General features: G+C 49.8%; 1 protein-coding gene across 1 annotated transcript in view; it reads right to left on the reverse strand.

The window, feature by feature from the left end:
* CDC37L1 (cell division cycle 37 like 1, HSP90 cochaperone) overlaps positions 1 to 14,193 on the reverse strand; it is a 295,015-nt gene that overhangs the window by 106,300 nt on the left and 174,522 nt on the right. Inside the window, exon 5 of the mRNA XM_078677395.1 lies at positions 3,265 to 3,387. Coding sequence (XP_078533521.1) covers positions 3,265 to 3,387 — 123 coding nt within the window. The remainder of the gene's footprint in view (positions 1 to 3,264; positions 3,388 to 14,193) is intronic.

Genomic DNA, 14,193 nt, shown 5'->3' on the forward strand with positions numbered 1-14,193 from the left:
CTTTGCTCACTGAACCCCTGATACATAGGGGACGGTGTCCTAATTGTATGCTATTTCAACGAAATAAAATTTGTTCTGAAAAAAAATAGTTTTAACTTGGGCATTAGTGAGGGGAACAGAGTTTGAGAGAGAGGGGTCACTGCAGAAAAGCCAGAGGCAATGGCATCCAGAGTGTCCCCAATTCAAGAATTGAAATCAATGGATTGACCGGTCAAGAGAGGACATTGGCGGAGGAAGTACTGGGTAAGCCACCTAAACCATCTTTGAAATTGAGATGGTTAACTTTACACAAAGTAGGGTAATACGAAAAGTAGGAACGGTAGTGGGAACAAAAGAAGGTGCAGAACCAGAGAAAATAAAAAGATCAGCAAAGGGATCCGACCATGCAAAACCAACCCTAAAACTAAACTAAATTAACAGTTAAACTAATATTACCAACAACTGCAACTGCAGGGAAGGTGACAATGGTGCATATAAGCTCCAATGTCCTTGACTAAGAAATGCACTTTAAAGGACGCTCGTAGCTTTGATTAATAACATGTAGGAGGTACAACCAACAGGATGCACCAAAAAAAAAGACTCAATAATGTTACTCGTTTCTTTAAAAAAAAAAAAGTTCCCTAATCGATGCAAAATGTTTAAAAAACAGTTTATTTCATGATAAAATACACGAGTACTAAACCTGGACTGTAATGATACTTACATACAATACATGCAAAACAAATCACATAACCAAAAAGAAACTTAAAACATCCTGTATCACGTAGGTTTTGTTAGTATAAGCAAGCATTGGCAAAGTCAAAAAGGACTAGCTTGAACCTGCTTGCATGCTCAAATCATTTGGGCACATGCATGTCACCACGTGTTTGTAAATTAAAGACACATCTACTGACTTTGGCAATGCTGGTTTTATTTTTAAATCCTCGTGAGTTACCATCACAGTGCATGTTCAATCATGTATAGCGATAGCGACGTATGCATGCCGTACAGTAAGTTTTAAAGAACGCGTTTCAACAAGATAATTATCTTTCTATGGCGGCTCTAATACGCTTTCTGGAAACTTGGTGCCACCGTGTGGCCAGGCCAGAAATTGCTCTTCAATGCGCGGTTTTTACAGACACTACATCAAATAAATACGTCCTATTTCATACGCAGTGAATCCGTTGCTACAGGTCAGATGCCGTATAACAGTGCGGCTACATACTCTACATTTCCCTACAAAAGCTCTTTGGGCGGATAAATAGGGTTCCAGGTGCGGTGAGGATTGTTTAAATCCTCTACAGCAGACATCCAGGAGCAACTTTTAAGCGAGGAGACAGTCTAAGACGTTCATTGTTTCAAAGTTGATCGAATGAATACAATTATGTAATTATTAGTAATAATCAGAATTCCGGCAGAGAGCAAAGCGGGGATCATTTCAGAAAGTTGCATGTAAAGGGCAGTGCCTGCAGAGCGCGTGCACGGACGCTCACATTTGCTTAAACGTCCATTACGGCTGCATAATATCGAAAAGCACAGATGCGGCTATGGCAAAACATGCACGAGTGCCAGCACAAGGGACACAATGATGGGCACAAGTCCCGCCAGAGTATAACTTCAAAGCCAGCATGTCACCCAAGTCGCGAGGCGTTCCTTCAGCTATGAAAGAATGAGAACCGAATAAAATAAACAGTTTTCTTTGTACATATGAGGTATCCGGGGCTCGAAGTATATGATGTGCAGTCGGGAGTTTCGATGAAAAGTAATTTAGGGCTAAGAGCAATATAGCAATGGAGTTCACGCATTCTCCTGGTTGACGGCACTGTGAATAGGGAGGCGGCTTTCCATAGCAGCAAACGGAAGTTACAAGAACTTATGGGGTTCAAAGTTACGAGATGGAGAAATTAGAATCTCTCTCCACAGGAAACGCATAAAGCCGTCCAGTAAATCAGCGTTTCATGTGCCCTTATTATCTAGGTCTGTCCTACTACACTTCGAGGCAGCAAGTAGATAACTGATGCTTGGCGCCATCACAATATGGTCTGAAGAAGAGAGAGGCTAGAGCTCAGATTCAGAAAGCCTGACTATTTATCTTACATTGTAATCACGCAAATGTGCCCTTTAGGTTGGACTTTGACAGACCAAATTCCATGGGAACCAGCCTCTAGTAGTCTAAAGGCAGAGATGGAATGAAGGGTTGGAGGTCTTGCTCCATTTCCGAAACATGAGGAATGGCCACAGGAAGAAAAGATCTCACATGTTTGGCAGAAAAAAAAGTTGAAGATGATCAGAGACTAAAAACTAGTGCGATCGCTTTGTGGCTTTGAGGATTAGACAATAGCTGTAAAGTTCTGGGAGCATGAAATCCTCCCTACCATATATACGAAGATCTGATACCCTGGTTCGTGCAAATTTTGTCTTGTTGCAAAATGGTCACTTTATGTGAACCCCTTAATTGGGAAATATAAGACGTCACTGGTTGGTTGTGCTGCCACTCAAACATTTATTGATTAAAACACTGCTTACTGTTTTTACAAGTAGTGGGGTACAAGAAGTGGGAATATAGGTTCAGATTTAAATTCAGCAGTGCACCCTAAACCAGCATGTAATTGCAACCGTTTTAACATTTTTATCGTTTTTGTTGCTGCAAAGCCGTATCCTTATGCCGAGGGCAAGGCCTTTTTTTCCACCAAGCGCAGGGATGGAACGCTCGACAGTGGGGGCATCTCGACAGCCTGGCCTCGACTATATATAGGAGCCTTTCTGCTCCTCCACAAAGCACCATACATGGTCAGAGGTGCTGGATGCGACGGTCCGTCTGATGTAGAGGATAGATCTTCACAGAGTCAGGATCTCACCACAATCTCCACAGGCACCACTTGCTTCTATTCCCCCAATGATCCATATTGTCAAATGATTCGTTGTCCCTCTGAACTGCAGCAAGAGCAAACATTCAACCGCACTCTACTAACCCAAAGCAGAAGGAAGGAAGGGGAATACTAGGTCTAACTTGTCCTGAAATGCATGCCTCATTTTAATGTACTTTCATGAAGATTCTTACACTGAGTGCAGGTTTGGCTCAAAAAGAGGTTAGATCTGTTATAAGCAGAAGAAGAACAGAGAAGACTGTGGTAACAAGAAGAACAGGATATGGTAAGAAGGACCAAGAATACAGAAACATAAGAGACAGACACAAAAGAAACCTACAAAATTAATTACATTTCAGTGTGACCATAGTGGACCTATGCCCTGGCTTTCAGCACTGCACATGAAAGTTTCACCTACTTGGGCTTTCTGGAAAAACAACCGGAAACAGCCTCTTGGGTCCACATTAGCAGCTTTAGCCATTTCTAGAATGAACTGCATGACGACTGCCTGATGGGCCACTTGCTCCATCAGAGCTCTCTTCTGCAAAGAAAATGATGGGAGAGATAGAAGCACATCAGAAAAATGTGTAAGGAGAATGCAACTAAATGTGTTATTCATAATTTCGTGCAATAGACTTACAACCATTTACAAGCTAAAGACGATAAAACATGTCTTTCTGATAAAGCAAGGCACGGAAAAGTTATCCTCAAGCATGTAGAATCTAAAAGGTGTGATTTCTGGGGTAGAATTCTAATAAAAGTAGTCTAAAAATACATTTACTTTTATGCAAAGATGTACACTTTGACATATGTGTCGTATGTATCATTAGGGCACCTTCAAGGACGTGCTCAGGATATCAAATGCTATTATACAATACTCTGTAGGAGGATACACCTTTCTGAAAATTCTACCCCTGCAGCAAATAACCAGCCATATTAAATTCTGAGGAACCACCTAGCAAAAAGGAGTAGGAAACTATAAGCAGTGAATGCAAGTTTACCATTATGGACAAGGGATGTTCCTATATCTGGTGATGTGCCTTCAATTTCCCTTGAACATCCTAATTCTTATGCTTCTAAAAAGTATATGCGAAAATGAGTCATTGAGCAATTTTACACTAAGACACAGCCTTTAAATCTATACAAAGTTCGTTAAACGGAGCTTCTAGTGCCCCAGGTACTGCCCAAGTAAAACATTATTCCCCAACATAACCTCCTGTTAAAACTGATATTAAAATCAATCAACAAATAAATCAGCTTGAAATAAAAAAAAATCTATAAAAGCAATTAAGAACCACACCACCTCTACCCAAAATATCTTTAAAAACGAAATTGATCATAAAATACTAAGTGGGCTAAAGCAACCTACTTGCTGTGTGTCCACGGTGCAGACTGCGTTGAATGGCTGGCGTAGCACTAACAGATCAGCTTGGTCTTAAACAACTAGAGCACTTACTAACACAAATGGCGTTTATAAGTAGGGCCAAAGGAGCAAGAAAAAATGGCATAGATTACCCAGATAAGTAGGGCTAGGCTAGATTGACTTGTAAAACAGACGCAGCCTTTAAATCGATTCAGTTTGCACAACTGAGCTTCAAGGTATTGCCCCAGTAAAATATCACCTGATTCCACCCCCCCCCCCTCCCCCCACCCCTGATACAACGGGTTCGCAGGATACTGGGATCTATGGTCCGATTATTCTGCTGGATGGGGCAGGCAAAATGTATGGTACACTTTTTTTTTTTAATTTGTTTTTATTGTTGCAACAGATTTTCACATGCGGAATTTCAGGTAGTAACGGGTGCGGCGTCAACATTCAGCCACATCCCATCAGAATAGCAACATTTTCTTTAATTACATAACATTCAACAGTCAGGTGTATAGATTGGATTGTCGGAGGCATATAGAAGAAACATCATTTGTTCGCATTTGCATCAGTACAGCGGACCGAATTATACAACCCACAGGTATTCCATCCATCGGCCCTGCCAGGAGGGCACGGGAAGCTCTAAGGCAGCCTATACCCCTACACCCTCACTACTCTGGTCTTCCTACCCTTATGCCATATCGTCTTCTTCCTCTGAACTATCTATATCTTCTTCCTCCGGTAGCGGGTCACAAGGCTCCCCCCTGTACGCGTTCCATGGCAACCATATTTTATTCCATTTACGTGGGTTAACCCTCTGTTGGTACACCGCCCGCTCCACCATCATAAGCATGTCCATATTTCTGCACCATTGTGCCAATGTTGGCACTGCAGACGCCCCCCATTTTTGCGCTATATCCCGCTTTGCTAGCATCATACCAATAATTACCCACTGGCGCCCATGTAGTGTCAGATCGGTCTTGTCCCAGACATTTAACAGGCACATTTTGGGGTCAAGAATGACCGGGTGCTGCAGGGTCTGTGCGACCGTGCGCGTCACTCGCCTCCAGTAGCCTACTATAATTGGGCAGGACCACAGGGTATGAAAAAGTGTCCCCTCTTCCCCACAGCCTCTTAAACAATACGGGTGGTCTGTCCTCTGGAGCTTGTGTAGGGTAGTGCGTGTATAATATATTCGGTGTAGTATCTTTAATTGAACCAATCGGAATTTCGCCGAAATTCCTGCTTCTCTCGGCGAAGCCAGTGCGGCATTCCAGCCTGCCTCATCCAGATCACCAATATCATCTTCCCATTTTGCTTTCAGTTTTTGCAATGGGTCAGGCAGGTTGTTGATTAATTTGCGATATGTGAGGGAAGTAGCGCTAGCCTCCATGCAGTCGGTGAGTAATCGGTCTTCTAAAGGAGCGGATTCCGGGACCTTAGTGCCCGGTGTCAATACAGCCAGCAATGCATGTCTAATCTGTAGGTATCGGTATGTTTCAGTAGTATTCAACTCATACTGTTCCCTCAGTGTATCGAATGTAACCACTCCCTCCCCGGTCCACATATCACCCACCGTGGAGATTCCGATACCGTCCCACCGGTCGAAACCCTTATAGCGTCGTAGGTGTCCCAGTGACTTAGAGTCCCACAAGGGTGTAAGTTGCGTGATCACCCCCCCCCCCATTTCAAACGAGATTGGGCTTTATGCCATAGTGTTACTGTGTGCTTAGTCGGGCCAATCAGTTTCTGCATCAGGCCTTTGTGATAAAGCGGGGCTAAAAGTGTATTAGTGCCAAGCTGTCTTCTGTCTGCCAGATACGCTGGATCCTCCTGCGGTGCGTGTACCCATTGGTTGATCACCTTGAGGTGCGCCGCCCAATAGTACAATTCCAGGTTGGGGAGTGCAATCCCCCCACTGTACCAGTCTCTAACCAGTTTCACCTGCGCGACCCTCGCCGGTCGATCTCCCCACAACAGGCCCGACAGCTGCCCTGCTATTTGTCGAAAGAAGGAAGGCGGGACCAAAGCCGGCGTATTTTCCAAAACATAAAGGAACCGGGGCAATGCCAGCATCTTGAAAAGCGCCGCTCTGCCCAACAGTGTCAGCGGGAGTGTCTTCCAGTGGCGCACATCCGCTTTCAATCTGTCGAGCAACGGTCTTAGATTCATATCCTGAAAGGACACGTGGTCTCGCGTGATCTGAATCCCTAGGTATCTAAAGGAGACGGCTTTCACCAGCAAGGGGCAGTCCATCCCCAGGCGTGGCGGGGCTCCATGTAGCATGTAGAGCACTGATTTCCTCCAATTGATCCTGTAGCCTGAGGCAGTCCCCTGTCTCTCACACAGTGCTAACAATACCGGAATCCCCTCCGCTGGGTCTGCCAGATATATTAACATGTCATCAGCATTTAAGGACACTCTGTCCTCCCAGCCATCTCCCCAGTGTATGCCCCGCAGTAGCTGAGTGGTCCTAATAATGGTGGCCAAGGGCTCCAGTACCAGGGCGAATAAAAGCGGTGAGAGCGGGCAACCCTGTCTCGTGCCCCTTGCTAAAGGAATGGTTCTTGAGGTGTGGCCATTTGCCGTGACTCGCGCCACAGGATTCTTATACAGTAAACTAATCCATGCTATGAATTTCGGGCCGAAGCCCATGTGATGTAGGACTGCAAAGAGGTACCGCCACTCTACTAAATCAAACGCCATCCTGGCGTCTAACGAGAGGATTGCAGCGTCGCCTGTCAACAGTGGAGCCCTTGCCATAACACCGTGCAGTCGCCTGAGGTTCAATGCCGTACTCCGGTGCGGCATAAATCCCGATTGGTCTGGATGAATGAGGTGTCCAAGGTGGGGCAGCAGCCTGTTGGCCAATAATTTCGCCAAGATTTTGCTTTCGGCATTTAGGAGGGATATCGGCCGGTAGGAGCCGCATTCCTCAGGGGGCTTGCCAGGTTTTGGGATTGCCACAATAGTGGCCATGTATTGATCAGGCGGAAGATGTCCCTGTTCGAGACTGTCTACGTACATGTTGAGTAGTGGTGCAGTAAGCGTCTCCGACATGGTTTTGTACCACTCAATCGGAATCCCATTGGGGCCCAAAGCTTTTCCCGAATGCAGCGCTGCGATAGCTGACTGCAGCTCCTCAGCCGTCAGATCTGATTCTAGGTCGTCGACATCATCTTGCGACAGGGTGCGGGTGGGCACTCCCGCAAGCGCTGTCTCCGCCATTGTTATGTTATGTTATGTTAGGGATTGCTTGTATAGCGCCTATCACCGCCGGTCTCTAAGCGCTTAACCAGAAAGAACATAACACACTGATGACCCTGGAACCTCAGTTGTTTCACCTCCTATGATGTCATGAAAGCCTTTCTGAAAAGATAAGTTTTTAGTTTCTTTCTGAAAGGTAGAAGTTGCGATTCCGCTTTCAAGGTAGGTGGAAGCTCGTTCCACAGTTGTCCGAGTAACCTCCATTTCAGGGGTATATACCTCCTGGAAGTGATCAGCCAGGAGCTCGATTATCACGGCTGGGCGGGTGTGCATCGCCCCCGTAGGGTCTTTCAATTGCAAAATGGTCCTCTGTCCCTCCCGTTTCTTCTCCAGCCAGGCTAGGAGTTTGCTCGCCTTGTCCCCTATATCATATACCCTATTCGCTGTGTCTGTTATACTTCTAACCACCCTTCGGCGTAGAAGATCGGTGTGACGCTGCTGACACAGCTGAAGAGCGTGCAGCGTGTCCCCGGTCGGGTCAGCCATATGAACCTCATTCGCCTTGGCGAGTCTGTCCTCTAAATCAAGCAGTTCCTGTTTCTGGGTACGCCTATATCTTGTTATAGTAGAAACGGCTTGACCTCGGAGAACCGTTTTGTAGGCTTCCCACAGGAGCGATGGGGACGAGACCGAGCCTGTGTTCTCTGCGAGGTAATACCTTGTCGTCGTCTTAAGCGCTTTGGTCACCTGTGGGATCTTAAGGTAACCCGGGAATATCGGGTATATGCGTTGTCGGGACCGTTCCGGACCGGAGAGAGTCAGTGTCAATGGGGAGTGGTCCGAGACACCCCTCGGTTTGATCAGCACGTCGTCGACAGTGAACAGCCCGTGGCTCAGTGTCAAGAAATAATCGATTCGTGACAGACTGCCATGGACCGCTGAGTGGTAAGTGTATTGTTGGTCAGCTGGGTGTATGCGTCTCCAAAGGTCTATCAGGCCTTGCGCCTCTAGGAAGTCATTAAGTCGGGAGGAACCTGGAGCTTGTGTCCGTGCCGGGTGTCTATCCATTGCATTGTGGGCCACTGCGTTAAAATCTCGCCCTAATATGAGATCTCCTTCAGAGAGCTCTAACAGAAAGTTCCTTAAGTCTGGGAGAGCTATCGTGTGAAGCCCCGGTGGAATGTACACCAATACCACATTCAACTGTCCCCCCTCCCATTGTCCCATTGCCGCTGCGAAGCGCCCCTGTGTGTCTACCTTCGTGGATTGGAGTATAAATCTGGAGGATCGATGCATTAGTATTCCTGTCCCACGGGACCCTCTAGTGAATTCCGAATGAGCGATCATTCGGTAACCTTTCCTGTCTAAGGCACGTGTGGCTGTGCCTGTGAGGTGTGTTTCCTGCAGCAGGGGCAGGGCTGAATCTCTTTATATTGTGTAATACTAAACCTCGCTTGACCTTATCCCCCAGACCTCTCACATTCCAGGACAAAAGGTGCAGAGGTGCCATTAGTCCCGTCCCATGTACCCCCCTCCCTATGTCATCCCGTGTGTTGTGTGCCATAGCGTCTGTAGGTGAAAGTAACTATGTACCATAGGAAACTCGATCTGGTACCTTGATAAGAACTCGCCGTACATTGTGTGTGTGCTTCACAATTCCAGTCTACACCTGTGGAACAATTTGAAAAAACCAAACCCCCCCCCACTCCCAACTCCCCCCCTCCCTGCCCCCCTGCTAGACGGACCCAGAACTGCCCGCCCCCTCAACTTAGCAGAGTGCCTAACCCAAATCCCAAACATAGTACTTGCTCGTTGGGGTGAGGGACTCTCCGGAGTCGGCGGCCTCCTTCCATGTCCACGGAGGACCTCCGTCCGGGACCCCTGACGGCCCGCCCGGCCAGCATTGTGTGGAGTCTATTCCATCAAAACTCAGGAAGTCATTGTTCGTCGGTAGTCTCAGTTTCGGGAGCCTCGCTCATAGGGGAGTGTGGACCTGCGTCCCCCTCGGATGCTTGGGAACCGGAACGGAGGCCATTAGTACGATGCTTGTTGGGTCTAGTGGAGCGGCGAGGCAGGCCCGTCTGCCTCCATCCTTCTAGCCAGTCGTGCGCCGCCTCTGGAGTGTCGAAGAACCAAGTTTTGTTGTCCGCCACTACTCTCAATTTGGCTGGGAACAGCATGGCATAGGGAAGTTCTCTCGCCCTAAGTTCCTTCTTGATTTCAAAGAATGTCCTCCTCCTGCGTGCGACCTCCGCAGTATAGTCCGGAAAGAATGCCAAGGTCGAATTTTGAATTTTAACTGGGGGTGAATTTCGTGCCGCTTGCAAGATTGCATCCCGGTCCCTAAAATTGAAGAGCCGTGCAATGATCGGCCGTGGGGCCACGCCTTGCCTTGGACGTCCTCCCGGGACCCGATGCGCTCTTTCCACTGAGAAGAAGGCGGAAAGACCCTTGGGTTTGAGTTCTTGTACTATCAGTTTTTCCACGTAAAGGTCCATTGCCCTCGTGTCCTCCGATTCCGGAACTCCTATAATGCGGATGTTGTTCCGTCTCGAGCGCCCTTCTTGCTCGTCCAACTTTTCCCGCAAATCTCTATTTTCTTTCGAGATCCGTTCCACACTAATCTGGAGTTCCGAGACATCCTCCACTAGAGACTTGGTCACGATCTCCATCGAGGACACTTTTTCGGACATCTTGTGGAAGTCGGCTCTTATTAGTGTTATTCCTGTCGAGATCGATCCCACCGTCGCCTGTACTTGTGTCAGAGCTTGCATTATGTCCTCCAGGGTCGCCTTCTTGCCACTCGTCGGATCAGTTGTCTTGCTCGCCCGCGCTTTTCCATCTGGTGGGGAAGAGGTCGTTTTGTCATATGCGTACCTTTCAAGTCGCGACTGCGTGCCGCTTCCCTTCGGCCCTCTGCCTGCCATGGCCGCTGACATTACAATAAGGTTGCCGCTGTGGATAACGATTTCAGAAGGTTGAGTCCCCCCAGTAAAGTCTCGGTGGAGGCTCGCCACTGCGTTAGTAGCTCCTGGACGTGGCTGGGCCCATCCGGTGTCCGAGGGAGCCAAAATCTTCGTCCTTGTCTCAGTCTGCCGGCGAGTCCAGCATGCGAAGCTATGTCGCCGCGTGGTCCGTCGGGCCTACAGACCCGCGTCGCCGAGGGAGTGGATGCAGCCCGCAGTCGGGGTGGCGCACGGGATTTGCGCCTCGGCGGTCGCCTTTATTGGTCCTCTGCTAGGCCCTGGATAGCCTGCGCTGTCTCCGATGTCACCAAGTTCCAGCCGGGTTTAATTCAGCCGCAATCGGGGAGGCACCCACTGACCTGCAGAGTCAATGAGGATATACCGGTGTCCAGTAGCGGAGCAGGACCCCCCTCTACAATGTCGGAGTTACAAACACATCGCGTCTCAGCAGTCCGGTCCAGAGCAGCGTGGGCGCCCAAGACGCCTGGATCCACTGTTCTGTGAAATGGTCGTGAGGCAAAGTTTGTGGAAGGACTCGCCCTCCGGTGGGCCAATGGCCGCCCCTGTGACACTCCACGCAATGTCGGCGGTCTTCGCGCCAGGCCCCCTGCGGCCCGCTCGATAGCAGCCCCCGACCCTTATGCCGCAGACAGGGTGCCGCTGCATCCCCGCAGGTCTATGTCACAGTTCCTCCGGCGATCGGGGGCAAGATGGCGGCCGCGGGCCCCGATGGACGGGTCCGGCCGCCGCTGTGCAGAGGCCTGGCCCGTTCCCGCACTCACCGGGCAGCAGGCGGTGGCGTCCTGTCGCTCGGGCACTGGAGGCAGATGCGTCGGGGGTCACGTTGAGGTGCGGTCTTTTCTCGTTCCTGTTGCGCCGTAGCGAGCGACCGCTTCCGGCTCCTTCTCGCCCAGCCCGCCGCACTTCCTGTCGGCTCTCGTACTGCAGGCAGGTCCCCGGCTCCAGATTTGTTCGGCGGCCCGAGCGGGGCACACGTCGAACTTCGCTTCCCGCAGTCGGATTTCCAGTCAGGTTGCTGTCGGGCGTGCCGCCCGGCCCCAGGCTTCAGCCCCTTCCCGCAGGGTGGTAATCGGGATCGGATAATTGTTCGGATTTGTCCGGAGGCCGCTTGAACCGCGGAGCTCTCCCTCTAAGCTGCCGCCATCTCAGGCTGCTAGCCACGCCCCGTATGGTACACTTTTAATCAACCGCATTCGGACTGGGCTGAAAACAACCAGTTTCTATCCAACCTCCAAGAAGCGTTTAGGAAAAGAAGTTGAGACTCTACTTCACATGCATCAAGTATGTGAAGCTGAAAAAATCTACCCAGTTCATGGTATTCATATATTTAAAAAACACATTTGACTCAGTCGACAGAACTCTCCTATGGTACTCACTGAAAGACAAAAGGATTACCAGAAAAACTCCAGACCACCTTATCCTCACCTTCATCATAAGAACACAGCTGGGGTCAGGTATGGGCAGAGGAGTCAGACAAGGCTGTGTACATGCACCAACTTATTCAACATATTCATAAGTGATTTAGGATAATCCTGTCTCGAGCTGAGCCTGGACATACCAACAAGTGTAGGTGAAAAAATCCCAAAAGAGATTACTGGAAATATGTACTGTCAAAATGTTAGAAAACGGGGGCGAGTCTGAGCCAGGAATGCAGTGCGACGTGGGTATTCGCATCTCCGCTCTACCGCGGCCTATCTGTACTCATCTGCCACCTTTATAGCATTTATCCTGGGCCACGACCATACGCCACCTTCCCAGAATGAAGCAAAGGGTCCCGGACATACCTGAAACCACTGAGGCGCCTTACTGGGATTGAAGCCCCGACCGAAAGCCCGATACAACGCCTGGGGCTGTCAACTTGTATCCCCAGCCTGGAAACAGAGTAGGAACTACCTTCCCTCCCTTGTTAGTGCCCAAGTTGGCCCACCACAGACCTGCACCGCGTCTCTGGTCGGACGACCCCTACTGGCTCGTTACCTAAACCTCGACCCGCTCTATTGGTGGCAGGGCGTTCAGGCGGGGCTTACCTGTGTGGTGCAGACTGCTCGCTGACTCCAGGTCTCTAGAGACCGGTGGAGGCTCGGCTCAGCCACTTGCTCCGATGGAGAGCTGAAGCTGGAGGCTACCCAAGAACCCATTGCATGGCCCGAAGGCCGGCAGGCATAGACTCCGCAGAGGCCTGGAAGGACATTGCTGAGACCATGCAACACGGCTCCTGATCCACCGCGGCGGTGGTGCTGGGCCATCATCATCCACATCACTAAGTAGCCGACTGGGAGCCTCACCCTTGCAGGGGCTTGGCAGCAGACATCACCGGAGGAGGTAAGGGGAATCGGCTGTGGGAATCTAGCAGCGGGCCCCATACCCCGACTCCCTCTTTTAAAGCCTACCAATCGTTGACTCAACCCTAATCACAGGGGACCGGCCTGACGGACGGGGTGTGTGGACATCCAACCCTACCCTCCCTGTATGTTGTGCATAGGGCGGACGGGCGCCCGACCAAAGCAGCACATTTACCAGGCAACCTCTTCCCTACCCAGCTCGTGTGCTCCCTGTGCTGGTATAGACAGCTGGACATATCTCTTTGAGGGGGTTTTGCCTCGTCCCTCCACCTTCTACCTCTGCTCGGATCCCCCTATAGGCCCTGATAACAGGCCGGTCAGTAAAATATAACTCAGGGGTTCAGTGTGCTAACTGAGATGACCTACGTAGAGACTTCCCCCATCTTGTGGGCCCTGTCTGAAACTGTGGTCTGCCCACTGCCTCGTCCATCACACTCCTGTGACGGAATACATGCCTTTGAGGCCTCTCTCCCTGGAGGTGGTTGTACATGGCCCCTACGACAACACATGAGGATCAACAGGCCTTGCTCTGGATAGCTGGTACTCCCCCCTGCGGGACGTTCCCAGCCACCCCATTCCTGCAAAGTACTGCAGTCGCACACACCGCAGGGTCTACCCCTTGGCCTGCTCGCTGACTGGCTGATACACAGGCCCACCACACAGGCAGTACACAGCTGACAGAGCCACTACGGCCATGCCACGTGCTAAAGCTGGCCAGGATACCCTCTCCACACCGGCTAAGGATAATCCAGTGACTTCACTCTGGCAGACCGGTCCTGGTCACACAGGCTGTTATGACCACCTTTCTGCAAGAATTCAAAACCGAAGTTGGCTCCGGCAAAACAGAGTTAAAGGACTGCCTCAGAGAGATCCAACGGGACGTTACAGTGATTGGGGGGGAAGAGTGGACGACCTCAAACGCACAATGGATACGCGATCAGAAGATCACAAGAATTTGTGGTGCAGGATGCCAATGCTCGAAAATCAACACATCGACCTTCAAATAAAGCAGGAAAGCAGGAAGACCTGGAGAATAGAAGTCAACGCAATAATCTCCGCATCAGAGGTGTTCCGTGCGGACCTTTACAGCAGACCTTTTGCAGCAATAAGAGCTGATGATGACGCGTCTCACCCCACTCTAGAGAGAACCCATTGGGTGGCTGGTCCTCGAGGTCGCCCAGACTTCACTTCGGACATTATTCTTTGTCGAGAAGGAAGCCATCTTGCAGAAAGTCGGAGGAATTACCAACCTAACATACAACGGATACTCGATTCAGATCTTTCAAGATATTTCTCCTGTTACTCTCCGTAGAAGCAGAGACATCAAATACCAATGGGGTCACCCTTTTGCATTGATCTTTTCCTGAGAGGGCAGACGCCGGGCTCTCCGCTCTCTGAGAGAAGCAAAGCAACTTCTCGAGCTCCAGTCGGAACCTACAGATACC

The sequence above is a fragment of the Lissotriton helveticus genome, chromosome 2_1 (assembly GCF_964261635.1).
Source record: "Lissotriton helveticus chromosome 2_1, aLisHel1.1, whole genome shotgun sequence".
NCBI lineage: Eukaryota > Metazoa > Chordata > Amphibia > Caudata > Salamandridae > Lissotriton > Lissotriton helveticus.